The 17,252-nt window shown below is 43.0% G+C and overlaps 1 protein-coding gene across 1 annotated transcript in view; it reads left to right on the plus strand.

Moving 5' to 3' along the window:
- LOC132379929 (uncharacterized) overlaps nucleotides 1-13,988 on the plus strand; it is a 44,139-nt gene extending 30,151 nt beyond the window's left edge. The window contains exons 38-42 of the mRNA XM_059948293.1: nucleotides 2,189-2,302; nucleotides 3,249-3,374; nucleotides 5,337-5,356; nucleotides 6,433-6,476; nucleotides 12,649-13,988. Of these exons, the coding sequence (XP_059804276.1) occupies nucleotides 2,189-2,302; nucleotides 3,249-3,374; nucleotides 5,337-5,356; nucleotides 6,433-6,476; nucleotides 12,649-12,974 (630 nt within the window). The 3' untranslated portion in view covers nucleotides 12,975-13,988. The remainder of the gene's footprint in view (nucleotides 1-2,188; nucleotides 2,303-3,248; nucleotides 3,375-5,336; nucleotides 5,357-6,432; nucleotides 6,477-12,648) is intronic.
- Nucleotides 13,989-17,252: the final 3,264 nt, after the last annotated feature.

The following is a 17,252-nucleotide window of genomic DNA, read 5'->3' on the forward strand; positions in this document are numbered from 1 at the left end:
CTCCCACAATTGTTCATTTCTGCCAATGTCACCAAGCCACTGAAATCCATTCGGGCTGCATCAATTAAAAAAAATGCATAATTTTACTCTTCATATTGGCCATGCACTCCTTCACCATTAACTCCTTCACCAATAACAATTTTATTCTTTCTCATCTACTCCACAACTATTTTGCTGTTTGAGAATTTTTTTCATTTTTGGAAAGAATATGACCTGGACCTTCCTCATTTTTCCCAAAAATGCGCACCAGCAGTTCCTTCCAATTTACATTGGTGAACTCCTCTCATACCATATAATTTTACTTACTCACGGAAATACTGCTTCATCAGACTTTACTTTCTCCCTATCAAATGTCAAGTTGAACTCTGTTTTATTGTGATCACTGGTTCCTATTGGGTTCTTTCACATTAAGTTCTCTAATTGCCTCTGGTTCATTACATAACAGCAAATCCAGTATAGCCGATCCCGTGTTAGGCTTAGCAAAAAATTGCTCTAAAAAGCCATCTCGTATGCATTCAATAGAAGTCTGTTGTATTCGCTGTCTTGAGATCCATTACGAACCTGATTTTTCCCAACTAACCTGCATGTTAAAATCTCCCATGACTGCCATGAAATTGCCCTTTTTACTTGCCTTTTCCTATATCCTGTTGTAACCTGTGGTCCACATCCCAGCCACTGTTGGAAGGCCTGTATATAACTGCTTATAAAGTTTTTTTTCCCCTTGACATTTCTTCACTCAACCCACAAGGATTCAACAGCTTCCGATCATTTGTCACATCGTTCTACTGATTTTATGCCATTCTTTACCAGTAGAGCCACTCCACCCCCTCTGCTAACTTTCCTATCCCTCTGATGTAACATGTAACCTAGGACATTCAGCTCCCAACTATAACCATCCTTCATCCACCCACAATTCTGTGATGGCTACATCACACCTGGTAATCCGTAAAATTAGAACAAGTTCATCCACTTCATACTATATGCATTTAGATACAACAACTTCGGTACCGTGTTTACTATCTTTTCTGATTCTATTTTCCTAATGTTTTGATACTCAGCCTATTGGCTGCAACTTAGTCCCATCACCTGCCTGCCCTTCCTGACAGTCAGACTTCATGCTTATCTTAACTTTTTTTTACCATCCGTCCCTTCCCCCTGCAAAATTAGTACAAACCCTTCCCAACAGCTCGAACAAACCTGCGCACCAGAATATTGGTCCCCTTTGGCTGCTCTCCAAAATGTTGTGGAGATATCTCAGAGATATCCCTGACCCTGGCATCTGGGAGGCTGCATACCATCCGGGTGTCCCGTTCACGTCTACACAATCTCCTGTCTGTCCCCTTCACTATTGAGTCCTCTATCACTACCGCTCTCTTCTTCGCTCTTTTTCCCTTCTGCACCACGGACCGATGCACAGTGCCTGTAACCCGGTCTCTGTGGCATTCTTCCAGAAGGTCATCCCCCACGTGAGTATCCAAAGCGGTATACTTCTGTTTGACAGCAATGGCCACAGGTGTGCTCTGCTCTAACTGCCTATTTCAATTTTTCCTGACAGTCACCAAGACACTCACCTCCTGCAACTACAGGATGACTACGTCCCTGTAGCTTTGATCGATTATCTCCTCACTCTCCCGCACAAGCCAAAGGTCATCCAGTTGCTGCTCCAGATCCCTAACATGGTCTTCAAGGAGCTGCAGCCAGATGCACTTCACGCAGATGTAGTTCCCCGGGTGACTCTGGGTCTCCCAGTTCTCCAACATCTGGCACGAAGAACAAACCACAGCCATTTAATTGGTACAATAAGAGAAAAAAAACAAAATGGAAACTTAATAAACGATTTACATAGAGCCAACACCTCTCCCGAGCCAAAGCCTCTTTTGAGCCAAAGCCTGATGTTTCTACTCCTGCCACTGGCCATTCCGCTTATCCCTTCTGTACTTCTATGTAGTTCATAGAGTTCTGTTGATACTGCTGACAGGTGTACATGTGAGAACCATGTGCTGGTCAGAGTAAACAATGTACTGAGTGCATTGGAACATGGAATATATCAGAACCCTGGAGCACTGCACACAGGCAAATGAATTTCCCTGAGATAAACTGTGAGTGAGCAGGACATCCCTGTTCAGGGACTCTGCCCAATTATTGAAATATTAATATCCCAGTTTCTTTCTTTCATGCTCTCTCATAGGTGAATGATGCAGAGAATTATTCCCATGTGGACGTTGCAAAAGATGAACAAGCATCTCTTCAATCACAAGAAGTGAATCAGGAAGTGGATCAGCAAGTTTTGACAGCACAAGAGGTAAAGAAACAGCAAATACTGAACATGAAGAAGTCCTCTTCTACCTTTTCTTTAATAAACCACTCACAGTTCCTGCTACAATTGATCCTTTCTCCCACTGTCACCAGGCCACTGAAATCCATCCAGGCCGGATCAATTCAACAAATTTGAGTAGTTTTAAGCCACTTACCCACCAATGTCACTGGGGCTGTGAGGCAGCTGCTCTGCTGCTGTCTCACAGCTCTTTCTCTTTGAGATTTGATTCTGAAACCAGGTGTCTGTGATTCCAAGTCTGAGCAAACAAGGATTTGTTTTGCTATTTTCAGAGCATAATATCGTTCTATTTTCACTTTAGATCAAATATTTTCAGGCTAAGACAATTACATGATCTTGTACATGGATAAAGCCAAAGGTACATAAAAATTTATGTTGAACTTCAAGTTAAAAGTTGCAGAAATATGTGTCTGGAAATAAAATAATCTGTCAAGGAAAAATTACATTTCTTCTGAGTATCCTTCAGCAAAAATCCAAAAACTAAGTACCACAGATCTGAAATAATTATTGAAAAAACTGAAAATATTCAACAGGTTATGAAACAGCTGTGGGAAGGGAAACAGGTTTAATATTTCAGGTCAATAAAACATCTTGATTTGAAACATTGACTCTGTTTCTCTTTCTTCAGATGCTGACTGAGCTGCTGAGTATTCACAACATTTTCTGTATTCAGTTTCACCTTTTCGCAGAATTTTGGCCAGTGCTCTCAGAAAACTAGCCTATTTTCCAAAATGCTTACAGATATTGGCCATGCTCTGCATTGTGCTAAAGAGGTCTTTTTTGACCAGAAATGACCAGAGCATCAAATTTAACTCAGTTTGGTCAGTTTATCAGAGGTGTAAATGCAAATGACTGGCCAGTGCAAAGAAAAGTAAAATTAATGATACCTTTCTGTTGCCTTTCTCTGCTTTAGGAGAAAAAGTATGAATTGTTTGCAATATGGCACCACAGAGGACACTATGGAAGTGGCCACTATTATGCTGAAATCAAATCAGGCTCTGATGACTGGTACAATTTTAATGATGAAGATGTTATAAAGGTAAAAATTTTAGGAACAGAATGAAAAGTTTTCTAATTCACTAGTCAAGGGAAAGTTAGCACATGGTCTGGCTGTGTTTCTATTCTATGGTATTTTCTCAGTTTGTGTTCTGGAATGAAATTAAGTTACTTCAAAAGCAGCATTATACCTCACACAAAGAGACATGAGTATATTGTTGGAGGTTAATCATCCTAGTCATACGATTAGTCATCCTAATCAAATCAGAATCTGGTGACTGGTACAATTTTAATGATGAAAATGTTAAAAAGGTAAAAATTAAGAACAGATTGAAAAGTTTTCTAAAGCAACATTGTACATCGCACAAAGGGAGATGATTATGTTATTGGAGGTCAATCATTTCAGTCATACAGTATGAGGTCACTGTAGGAGCTGAGCTGGAACTTTATTTAACACACAAAATGCTGGTGGAACACAGCAGGCCAGGCAGCATCTATAGGGAGAAGCACTGTCGACATTTCGGGCCGAGATCCTTCGTCAGGATTAACTGAAAGGAAAGATAGTAAGAGATTTGAAAGTCGGAGGGGGAAGGGAAAATGCAGAATGATAGGAGAAGACCGAAGGGGGTGGGGTGAAGCTGAGAGCTGGAAAGTGATTGGCAAAAGGGATACAGAGCTGGAGAAGGGAAAGGATCATGGGACGGGAGGCCTAGGGAGAAAGAAAGGGGGAGGGGAGCACCAGACGGAGATGGAGAACAGGCAGAGTGATGGGCAGAAAGAGAAAAAAAGGAGGGGGGGAAACTAAATATATCAGGGATGGGGTAAGAGGGAAGGAGGGGCATTAACGGAAGTTAGAAAAGTCAATGTTCATGCCATCAGGTTAGAGGCTACCCAACCGGTATATAAGGTGTTGTTCCTCCAACCTGAATGTGGCTTCATCTTGACAGTAGATAAGGCCATGGATAGACATATCAGAATGGGAATGGGACGTTGAATTAAAATGTGTGGCCACTGGGTGATCCTGTTTTCTCTGGCGGACCGAGCATAGGTGTTCAGTGAAATGGTCTCCCAGTCTGCATTGGGTCTCAGCAATATATAAAAGGCCACACCGGGAGCACCAGACGCAGTATACCACACCAGCCGACTCACAGGTGAAGTGTCGCCTCACCTGGAAGGACTGTCTGGGGCCCTGAATGGTGGTGAGGGAGGAAGTGTAAGGGAAGTTATAACACTTGTTCTGCTTACAAGGATAAGTGCCAGGAGGGAGATCGGTGGGAAGGGATGGGGGGGACGAATGGACAAGGGAGTCGCGTAGGGAGCAATCCCTGAGGAAAGCGGGGGGGGGGGGGAGGGAATGATGTGCTTGGTAGTAGGATCCCTTTGGAGATGGTGATGCTTGAATTTCCAACATCTGCAGATTTCCTCGTGGAACTTTTATTTACTTAGCTCTTGATAATCATGCCAGCTTGTTTTGGAGATCAAATGTAAACATTTATAGTATTACAGGATTAACATTAAACACATCAGACTGATCATGTGAGCTACCAGACAGTGGCTTTTTCTTTATTCATTTGTAGAATGGCATTGTCATTGCCCCTGAGAGAGTGCTGGGACACCTGCTTCGTCTCTGTACCTGTTTCTCAATGCTGTGAGGTGGAGGGTTCCCAGAATTAGATCCAGAAATAATGTAAAAATCATTATATAGATCAACGTTGAGAGAGTGTGCAATTCTGGAGGGAGAAATATAAAAAACGGTCATTTTTATGTCTTTCCCTCTCACAAAGAATGTATAGGATTGAGAAAAGCTCTCAGATAAACTTACTCAGAACTGAGACAGGCCATTATTTCACTGAATTTATAGTTGATTGTTTCTGAATAATCATTATATTCATTGTGTGAGTGATTTTAGATTTGAATTTGTGTCATATAACTTCCTGACAGTAACATTTTGATTTTTTTTTGCATGTTGTCAATGAATATTTATTCGTCATGACATTTCGTTAAGGAAAACAATTTCAATCCATGGTAATAACCACATTTATTTAATGCATAATCTATTGTGCAAAAATGTTATAGTTAATGAGTATTAACATAGAATAGTACATCATAGTTCAGGCCCTTCGGCCCACAATGTTGTGATGACCCTTAATTTCTGCCTCCTGTATAACCCCCCACCTTAAATTCCTCCATTTACCTGTCTAGTAGTCTCTTAAATTTCACTAGTGTATTTGCCTGCACCACTGACTCAGGCAATGCATTCCACGCACCAACCACTCCCATTGAAAAACTTTCCTCTAATATCCCCCTTGAACTTCCCACCCCTTACCTTAAAGCCATGTCCTCTTTAATTGAGCAGTGGTGCCCTGGGAAGAGGCGCTGGCTGTCCTCTTAATTTCTTGTATACCTCTATCATGTCTCCTCTCATCCTCCTTCTCTACAAAGAGTAAAGCCCTAGCTCCCTTCATCTCTGATCATAATGCATACTCTCTAAACCAGGCAGCATCCTGGTAAATCCCCTCTGTACCCTTTCCAATGCTTCCTCATCCTTCCTATAGTGAGGCGACCAGAACTGGACACAATACTCCAAGTGTGGCCTAACCAGAGTTTTATAGAGCTGCATCACTACCTCGCGACTCTTAAGCTCTATCCCTTAACTTATGAAGGCCAACACACCATAAGCTTTCTTAACTACCCTATCTACCTGTGAGGCAACTTTCAGGGATCTGTGGACTTGTACCCCCGATTCCTCTGTTCCTCCACACTACCCAGTATCCTGCCATTTAATTTGTACTCTGCCTTGGAGTTTTGTCCTTTGAGTATTGTTACATTACTTCTGAAAAGACACTACACTTGAAATAAATCACTCAAAAGGACTTGCAGTTCCATATTGTCCATTAGATATATTCATAATGTGACAACTTGTCTAGTGAAGTAGAAATTTTTAAGTGTATTTAAATTGACCTACAAACTAGATAGAAGGGCCAAAAACTGGGAAATTATAAAAACTGGTAGTAACAATGTACAAATTGATCCATATTGGTAGAAGACAAATTGTATGCTCTCATCTTTTTTTTAAATCTAAATTGTTTAATATTTTCCAGTTCCGAAACTGCTTACGTGCTTATGTACAGACTGATCGATGCAGGTATGATGATTTGTAGAATTCACTGGTAATAAATTTATCATTCACTTGCATACTACCATGCAATGGGTTTATAAATTCTGTTGAATATAGTATTGTAACATCATTTTGTTTTCTTGCTTTTTCATGCATTTTGATGAACCATGAGTTGTCCACCTCAGGATAAACCTAAAGAATTTCTAACTTTTTTTTAATTGATTGGATAGAACAACATACAAAATGCTGGAGGAATTCAGGAGGTCAGGCAGCATCTGTGGAGGGGAATAAACAGTCAACAATTCAGGCCAAGACTGTTTATTCCCCTCCATAGATGCTGCCTGACCTGAGTTCCACCATCATTTTGTGTGTTGCTCTGGGTTGCCAGCATCTGCAGCATCTCCTGTGTTAATTGGACAATGTCTGCTTCCCTCATTCTCTTTTAATACTTATGTGGATACATAATAAGGTAATATTATTCTTATTTTGTACAGTAATGCTACTTTCCATTCTATTGAAGCATTATATTTGTGATGCTGGTGACAAACAGATTTTAGTGTTGTCAAAATCAAGATAATAGAATTTTCTTAGCTCATGCTACTTGTGATGCATAATATAGAATATTAAATAAATTTTGGACATCTTGATGTCTTCAAGCCCTGAGGTGTTGATTTTCCCCAGGTACTTTGATGCTAATGAATTCCATAGATTCACCACTCTCTAGTTAAAGAAATTCCTCCTCATCTCCATTTTAAAAAGGTGCCCCTCTATTCTGTGGCCATGTCCTCTGGTCTTTGACTCTCCCACCAGAGGAAGCATCCTCTCCATATCTACTCTATTAAGGTGTTTCAAAATTTGAAACGTTTCAATTAGGTCATCCCTCATTCTTCTTAATTCCAGAGAATGTAGGCTCAAAGCCAGCGAATGCTCTTCATATGACATGCCATTCAATTATTTTTGTGAACATCCCTTGAACCCTGTCCAGTTTCAGCACATCCTTTCAAAGTTAAGTGTTCCAAACCTGCACATAATACTCCAAGTGATGCCTCACCAGTGTTTTATAAAGTCTCAACGTTACATCCTTGCTTTCATATTCTAGTCTACTTGAAATGAATGCAAAATCACATTTGCATTCCTCACCAAGGACTCGACCTGCAAATTAACCTTTAGGGAATCAATTCCCTTTACAATTCCCTTTACACCTCAGTTTTTTGACATATAATGTAAAAGAAAAATCTGTCCCAATACAGACCCCTGTGGAATACCACTAGCCACCAGCAGCCATCCAGAAAATGCTCCCTTCAGTCCCACTCTTTGCCCCCTGCCAGTCAGTCACTGCTTTATCCATGCTAGAATTATTCCTGTAATGCCATGAGCTTGTAGCTTGTTAAGCAGCCTCACGTGTGACAATGTCAAAGGCTTTCTGAAATTCCAAGGACACATCAAACAATTCTCCTTTCTCTATCCTGCTTGTTATTTCTTCAAATAATTCCAATAATTTGTCAGGCAAGATTCTCACTTGAAGAAACCATGCTGGCTATGACCGATTTTATCATGTGTGAGAGTTAAACTGAGACCTCAACTTTAATAATCGACACCAACATCTTCCCAACCACTGAGGCCAGACTAACTGTCCTATAGTTTCCTTTCTTTTGCCTCTCTCTGTTCTTGAAGAGCTGAACAACATTTGCAATTTTCCAGTTTTCTGAACCATTCCAGAATTCCATGATTCTTGAAAGATTATTACTCATGTCCCCACAATATCTTCAGCCACCTCTTTCAGTAAACTGGGGTGTCCAACATCTGGTCCAGGACTTATCGACCTTCAGACCTTTCAGTTAGGACCATAAATTATAAGAGCAGAAGTAACCCTTTCATTCCTGGAATCATTCTTGTCAATCTTCACTGAACCCTCTCCAATGTTAGTATATCCTTTCTAAAATAGGAAGCCCAAAACTGCACACAATACTCCAAGTGTGGTCTCATGAGAGACTCAAAATTACATTCCTGCTCTTATTTTCTATGCCTCTAGAAATGAATGCCAACATTACATTTGACTTCTTTACAACTGACTCAACCTGGAGGTTAACCTTTAGGGTATCTTGCACAAGGACTCCCAAGTCCCTTTGCGTCTCTGCATTTTGAATTCTCTCCCCGTCTAAATAATAGTCTGCCCGTTCATTTCTTCCACCAAAGTGCATGACCATATACTTCCCAGCATTGTATTTCATTTGCCACTTCTTTGTCCATTTCCCTAAACCGTCTAAGCCTCTCTGCAGGCTCTCTGTTTCCTCAACCTACCTGCTCCTCCACCTATCTTTGTAATCGCCAAATTTAGCCAAAAATCTATTAAAACCATAGTCCAAACCATTGACATACATAGTTAAAAGCAGCAGTCCCAACACCGACCCCTGTGGAACTCCACTCGTAACTAGCAGCTAGCCAGAATAGGAACCCTTTATTCCCACTCTGTTTTTTTTGCCAACCAGCCAATGCCCCACCCATGCTAGTAACTTCCCTGTAATTCCATGGGCTCTTATCTGGCTAAGCAGCATCATGTGTGGCACCTTGTCAAAGGCCTTCTGAAAATCCAAGTATACCATGTCTACTTCACCTCCTTGTACTTTGTAATTTCCCTGTAATCTCCTTGTAAATTACCCTGCTTGTAATTTCCTGAAACAATTGCAGTACGTTTTTCAGGCAGAATTTTCCTTCCAGGAAAGCATTCTGACTTTGGCCTATCTTGTCATGTGCCTCCAGGTATTTTGGAATCTCATCTCTAAGAATTGATTCCAACAACTTCCCAGCCACTGATGTCAGGCTTACAGGTCTATAGTTTCCTTCTTGCTGCCTCCCACCCTTCTTAAATAGCAATGTAACATTTTTAATTTTCCAGTCATCTGGTACAATGTCAGAATTTACCAAATCTTGAAAGGTCATCGTTAATGCCTCTGCAATCTCTCCAGCTACTTCCTTCGAACCCGAAGGTGCACTCCATCAGGTCCAGGATATTTATCCACCCTCAGACCATTAAGCTTCCTGAGCACCTTCTCAGTTGTAATTTTCACTGCACAAACTTCACTTTCTTAGCGCTCTTGAATGTCCGGTATACTGCAGACATCTTCCAGTGTGAAGACTAATGCAAAGTACGTAATCAGTTTCTCTGCCATCTCGACATCCCTCATTCCAGTATCTCCAGCGTTATTTTGTATTGGTCATATATCTACCCTTGACTCTGTTTTACTCTTTCATTTTTTCCTTCTCAACAACCTTCTTAATTTGCTTCTGCAAGTTTTTAAAAGCTCCCCAATCCTCTATCTTCCCACTAGCTCTGACTTCTTTGTATGTCCTCTCTTTTGCTTTTACTTTGTCTCTGACTTCACTTGTCAGCTACGGTAGTGTCCTTCTTCCCTTTGAAAATTTGGCATTCATTTTCTACCTCCCATTGTAATTTGTAGGCCACATCATTGCAACTGTTTGGATTTTCTCTACAACTCACGTTAGGGTCTTTTTACACTCGCAGTTCCTGTTGAACCCCCTTTTTACTGGACTTCTCTAGACACACGACTTGTTTGCCCCTCACGGACAACCACTTGACAAAGTAGTGAGAAAACTGCCTTTTTTTTTCAAACCCCATGCATCTTGGTCGGTATGACTTGGGTCCCACCAAAACCGGGAATTTGGGTTGACTCAATCACCTGAACCCTGAACTGTGTGAATACTGTGTAAATACTGCCCCATGCAATTAGCAGTTGGAAGGAAATTACAGATTGCACACTGCATATAATTGTAAAGAAAGTATATTTCCAAATTTCAACATTATCAAACAGTAAAAAAATAAAATACAATAAAATGTTCATTACAGTTAACCCAGTCCAAATGTTCACATGTGTTGGAGCTCGTCTTGAAGTTGTCTTTGACTCTCACTCTGGACCCAGGGTTAGGGTGAAAGTACACTCCACCTTCCGAATGTTGCTTGAACAGACGGGCTCCCCCACGGCAGCGTTAGTCCTTCCTGCTTGAAGCCATTCATCTGCACAAAGCACCTTGTGCAACAGGGACAGCATCCCCAGACATCTTCCCTCTTGTCTTCTCCCAGCTTCCACCAAAAAGACCTCGACCCATACCAGTGACCATCAAAAGACTTCTCCACCCAGTTTTCTCCAGAACCTTCTCCCATTTCCACCATCCAGATTGGCAGACACAACGTTCCTTAATTTAACAACATAACCCCTTATCGTTAGCTCAAATCTGAACATACTAAAAACAGAACAAACTCTTATAGAACTGCTAAAAAGTAATACCTACAGCATTGCGGTAATAATCTTATCCAGGGTGTTACACTTAGCTCTGTTTACAAAGATTCATCACCTTCTAACCCTATGTCACCTCTTTCTAATGATTTGATTTCATTTTTTAACCAACTCAACAAAGTCATCCCCTCTGCCTTCCTGCCTATCCTTTCGATACAAAGTGTATCATTGGACATTGAGTTCCCAGTTCTAATCTTTCAGCCATGATTCACTGATGCCTACGACATCATACCTGCCAGTCTGTAGCTGTGCTGCAAGTTCATCTACTTTATTCTGTATACTGCACGCATTCAGATACAACTTCAGTCCTGTATTCATCCTTTCTGATTTTGTTGCCATGTTCAATATTTTGATTCCTAACTTCATCTGCAGTCTTACCAACATCTGCCTCCACAACTTCTCCACTATCTGTTCTAGCACTCTGGTTCTCCTCCAACTCTGGTTTAAAACCCACCATAAGCATTAACAAACCTTCCAACTACGATATTAGTCCCCTCCAGTTAAGGTGCAAACCATTCCCTCTGTACAAGTCCCACCTTCCCTGAAACAGAGCCCAATGATCCAAAAATCTTATGCCCGCTCTCCTTCACCAACTCCTTAGCCATGTATTAAACTGAATAATCTTGCTGGTTCTAACCTCACTAGCATGTGACACAGGTAGCAATCCTGAGATCACAGCTCTGGAGGTCCTGCCCTTTAATGTAGCACCTAACTCCCTGAACTCCCTTTGCAGAACCTCGTCACACATCCAACCCATGTCATTGGTACCTAATAGACCACGATTTCTGGGTGTTCACCCTCCCACTTAAGAATACTGAGGACTCAATCTGAGATCTCTTGGACTCCAGGAGATCTCCAGGAATCCGATTCACCTGTATGGTAAAGCGTTGTGCTACCATGCTGTCCTGACTATATATTGGGAAGACTGAAGCCACTGTCTTCAGGCTCCATAACCCTCCAGTTTTCTAACACTGCTCTTCATAGAATCTGTCTGAAAATGAACCAAAGGATTATACATCACTTGGGTCTTCATTCACTTCAAAACGAGCTTCCGGCATGTTCTCATCATCTCTTTAAAAAAAGACAAGAGAATGCAAGTACTGGAATCTGGAACATCCAAACAGAATTCCAGCAGAAAACGGCAACTCAAACCACATATGTGGAGGCAAATGGTAAAAGTCAATATTTTGGGTCAAGATCATGTATCAGCACTGAGGGAAGAGGAAGATTGCTGGTATCTAGTAGTAAAAGGGAGGGTCAGAGGCTGATAGGTAAGAGGTGGAAACAGACAGGGAGGGGTGAAGGGCAGATGCAACTGTGAGGGAAGGGGAGGGAGGAGGGATCTGGAAATGGGATCAACGCAGGAAGAAAACTGAGTGGAGAAGTGAGTGTGTGTGAGGGAAGAGCACCATAGTGTGGTTACCTGCAGTAGGAAAACTTACCGCTCCTATCATTGTTCCAGATTCCGTAATCTGCTCATCACATAAGCATAGTATCAGATGATTTTCCTCCAATTTGATATTCTTCCTCTCTATAGAGACAATGGTGGAGGCTGAGGACAGACAGAATAGTGTGGCAGTAGGAAGCAGAACTAAAATGTTAAGCAAATAGAAGCTGAAGATGGCTCTTGCATCTCTTAGTCTATGCCTGGTTTCTCCAGAGTAGAGCAAGCCACATGAGAAACACTGACTGCAGTAGACAGGCTGGAAAAGGTGTCGTCAAAGTGACTTCCAGTAAGGTGGCAGCATGTTCAAATGGAGAGGCCTGCTGGGGCCAACCAAAGATGCACCGTTCTTTTTAAAAAGTGTTTCTCTGTGAATGTAAGACCACACTGCACTCCAAGGACAATGCAGGTCTACCGCATCAGTGATTTGTTCGTTTTTCAGAGCCGCCAGCTGGAGGGTCAAAAGGAACCAGTGGACGAGTCGGAAACGGGAAACCCAGTATTCAGCCTCATGATGGAGAAGCTGAAGCCCAGCAGGAAGTTAGCGAAGACATTGGCTCTCCGATTCAAGGGGAAGATGCGCGCCCCTCCCGTGGAAGGGGAAGCAAACACCTCTCGTGTAGAAGGGGATGTGAACACCCCTCAAGCGGAAGGGGAAGACGGCGTTCCTCGGAAGAGGACGTGAAAGCCCCTTGGGTGTTAGGGAAAGCGAAAGTCCCTCGGGTGGAAGGGGAAACTGGCCGGCACTTGGCTGGGCAAAGGTCCTGAGAAGCTGACCCGGGTGCAGACCATGTTGCCACCTGCTACTCAAAGCATTGAAGTAGGTGTGCAAAAGTCATGTGCAGCGTAACCATGGGTGACTGTCCTGGACAGTTCCCTTGCAATCACAAGTCCCTGTTGGACGTTGATAGTGTGAGATGCCGCAGGCCTGTTTCCCTTGTTGGTGGTGAGACACGCAACTAGGCAGCAGCAGAACCACGGTTGTAGTGAGGACAAGACCTCAAGTGGGCTTGCCTACTGCTGCAGGCCGAGTGAGGTGGTGCAGCGTGGAGTCTGTGCTCAGGTGGGAGCCAGTCTCTCCCATCAGTGTTGCCCCCCAGTGTTCGACCAGTGGAATGACAAACTGGATTGCCGGGAGCTGTACCATCAATTTGAATGTCGCTCAAGGACTTGGACTATACATGTGTTTTCTTGCGTAATGATGTGTGTGTTTTTTTCTCTCTCTGGTTATTTTGAATGAATGCTATGCACCTGTGCCCCACAAGCTGTCTCATTCAACTGTGTCCATGTGTGGTCTGAATGATAATTAAACTTGATTTGATTTGATTTGAGGTGAACATCTTGCTCACCAGAAAGGGCTGTTTGTGCCCTGGTGTGTTGGTGAGGGAGGAGAAGGTAAAGGGAGATATTACACCTCTTCCAGTAAAAGGAAAACATGCCAGTGGACTCAGAAGAGTGGGTGGGAAGAGATGGGATAGGTAGATGAGCAAGTCATAAAGAGCAGGAACTTGCGATCCCTTTCAATAACCACATACGTGAAAGTGTAGAAAGTGAGCTGACAGGAACACATGCAGACATTTTGGCCCCTGTGGTGGGGTAGGGGGGAAGTCATTGCCTTGCTGTTGCTTTTGTGTGGAAGGGGGAAGCTGGGGGGTAGTTTGTGGTTCTAACTTTTAACTGTCATTCATTCTTTGGGGCACTTTCTGTGTTCATGTGTGTTTGCAAAGAAAAGGAATTGCCCGATGAATATTGTATACATTTCTCTGACATTAAATGTACCTATTGAACCCTGAATGTTAAGACAAGTGTTTTTTGCTCTAACATGTGGATGGAAAGATTAAAATAAGGTGCAAGGCTCTTTAAAAGTGTAGCAGATGAAGGCACAATGTGTAGCAGATGGGCACAATGTGGAGTGATTATAATCACTGGTGAAGATTAGCAGAGGGACATGTTTATTGAGATCAATGTATCTCACGCATTATGATTTGTTAAAAAGGCAATGAGTTATGACAAGTGTTACTGCTTTCCCTAAAGCCCATCTCCATTCAGATCAATATTTAATTTCCAGTCCTTCAGATTAACTTGAACGCGAGTGAATTTTGGCCAGTAAGGTGGCAGCAAGTGAAAAAGACACAAGTGCGTCATCTGGATAGATGAAAACATAGAAAACCTACAGCACAATTTAGGTGTTGCTGAGAACGGGTGAACCCAAATGCAGGACACAGACAGGGAGGTACAGTAATCTAAAGAGTGTTTACTTCTTGTTACAGGGAAGGCTGGGGAGCGAGGACTAGGCAGAGGAAAGCCAAGGAGTGAGCGAGGCTTGACCGGGGATCGAACCCAGGTCACTACAGTGGGAACACGGTGTTTAACCACTGAGCCAATTAGAGTGTAGGCAGGTGGAGGAACGAGGCAGAGCAGGGATGCAGACCAGGGTATGAGTGTGGCTTGAGGAGAACAGCAGGTGGAAGGATGAATGGGAAGACAAGCAGATGCAACGCTCCTATTGACACGGAGAGAAAGAGTTAACACTGGCAAACAACAGTGCGGAAACAAAACTTAGAAATCACAATACTAGGTGGCCGAGACACAGAGTTAATACTGGCAAGCAGAACGGAGACCAAAACTTAGAATACACAATTCTAAGCAGCCAAGAACGTAATCAACGATTTGACGATGAGTGGATGTAAAGCCGGCTATTTTATGCTGTAGGTTTAGATGAGAATCAGATGCTGCAATCGAGCCCAGGAGAACACAGGGAAAAGGGATTTAGGAGAATATGAGGAATTAACAGTCTGGACTGTGACACAATTAAAGTGAATTAGGAGAGAATGGGAAATTAAAGGTCAGGACTGCGACAGTACCCTCCCCCTCAACCACCAGGCTAGCCTGACTGTCACCGACCTGAGCGGGTGGAGGGGGTTTGGCAGGAGGGCACAACTGGCTGAGAGACACAGGTTTCAGTTAGGAGATGTGAAACATGGGATGAATGCGTGTGGATCTGGGAAGCATGAGTTTTATGTTGTTCTTTTGCATTCTGGAGTTGCTTCTCTTTTTTTACGCCTTTTTAAAATCACAGGAGATAGTTGATTTCCTGACATGGAGCGTTGCTGGAGCTGAACGGCAAACAGAAAGGCAGGCAGCAGTCAATACTTACCTTGACATGGAGGGATGGAGTTACACAGGTGAACCTCGGTTCAGAAGTAAAACTTAGAATACACAATCCTAAGCAGCCGGGAACGTGAATTTTTAATTGCACAATTTTCTCATTTGATACCTGGGCATTCTGAGTCACTTTCTTCCAATCTTCATTGCTCCTTTAACATAGAACCCTCCTCTTCCAAATTGCGCCTCTTGTTCAGTCAAATCTATTGTTATTTGGACCATAAACTGCTGGTGCAGTACACAGTGAAAATGAAACAACATTCCTCTTTTTCTAATTTCCTTTGATAATCATTGACTTTGTGCTCAGGCTCTGGTACGTGAGGCTCTCTATGACGTCCCAGAGGAGTTCGTCGTGCTGTCCCAGTAGGGAACTCTGGCTGGCAAGGGCTTGTAGGATGGTGTTTGTGTCCGCTGCGTCCATGTCTGTCCAGATCATTCTGTTGCAGGTGAACCCATATGCAGGACACAGACATAGAGGTAGAGTAATCTAAAGAGTGTTTATTAACAGTTACAGGGAAGGCCGGGGAGTGAGGATTGGGCAGAGGAAAGCCAAGGAGTGATTGAGGCTTGACTGGGGATGGAACTCGAGTCACTACAGTGGGAACGCAGCGTTTTACCACCAAGCTGACGAAGGGTGTTGGCGAGCGGTGGAACAAGGCAGAACAGGGATGCAGACCAGGGTGTGAGTGTGGCTTGTGGAGAACAGCAGGTGGGAGAATGAATGGGAAGATGGGCAGCATACAATGCTCCTATTAACATGAAGAGACTGAGTTTACACCAGCAAACAACAGTGCTGAAACAAAACTTAGAAATCACAATACTAGGCGGCTGAGACACAGGGTTAACACAGGCAAACAGCACAGAGACTAACCTTAGAATACACAAGTCTAAGCTCCCAAGAGACAGGGTTAACACAGGCAAACAGTGCGGAAGCAAAACTTGGAATACACAATTCTAAGTGGCCGAGAATATGAACAGCCATACAGGCTGAATCAACGATCTGGCAATGAGTGGATGCAAAGCCAAAGGTTTTATGCTGCAGGTTTGCAGGAGAATCAGGTGCTGCAATCGAGCCCAGAGAACACGGAGAAAAGGGAATTAGGAGAATATGAGGAATTAACGGTGAGGATAATGGCACAATCAAAGAGAATTTATGGTAAAATGGAGAATTAATGGTGGGGACCATGACAATAGGCCATTCAGCCCACAACGCTGTGTCGAACATGTCCTTACCTGAGAACTACCTAGGCTTTACACAGAGCCCTTTATTTTTCTAAGCTCCCTGTAGCAGTCCAGGAGTCTCTTAAAAGACCCTATTGTTTCTGCCTCCACAGCCAGCAGCAGCAGCCCATTCCATGAACTCACCACACTCAGTGTAAAAAACTTAACCCTGACGTTGCCTCTGTACCTAGTTCCAAGTACCCCAAAACTAGCGATTTCAACCCTGGGTAGAAAACCTCTGACTATCCACATGATCAATGGCTTTCATTATCTTGTACATCTTTAACAGGTCACCTCTCACCTTCCATCGCTCCAAGGAGAAAAGGCCAAGTTCACTCAACCGTTTCTCATAAGGCATGCTCCCCAATCCAGGCAACATCCTTGTAATCTGCCTCTGCACCCTTTCTCTGGTTTCCAGGTCCTTTCTGTAGAGAGGCGACCAGAATTAAGCACAGTACTCCAAGTGGGATCCGACCAGGGTCCTATACAGCTGCAACATTCCGCTCAGCTCTTAAACTCAATCCCATGATTGATGAAGGCCAATGCATCAATTGTAGTCATAACCACAGAGTCAACCTGCACAGCAGCTTTGAGTGGCCTCGGACACCAAGATCCCTCTGATCCTCCACAGTGCCATGAGTCTTACCATTAATGCTATAT

Source organism: Hypanus sabinus, chromosome 2 (assembly GCF_030144855.1).
Source record: "Hypanus sabinus isolate sHypSab1 chromosome 2, sHypSab1.hap1, whole genome shotgun sequence".
NCBI classification, from domain to species: Eukaryota; Metazoa; Chordata; class Chondrichthyes; order Myliobatiformes; family Dasyatidae; genus Hypanus; species Hypanus sabinus.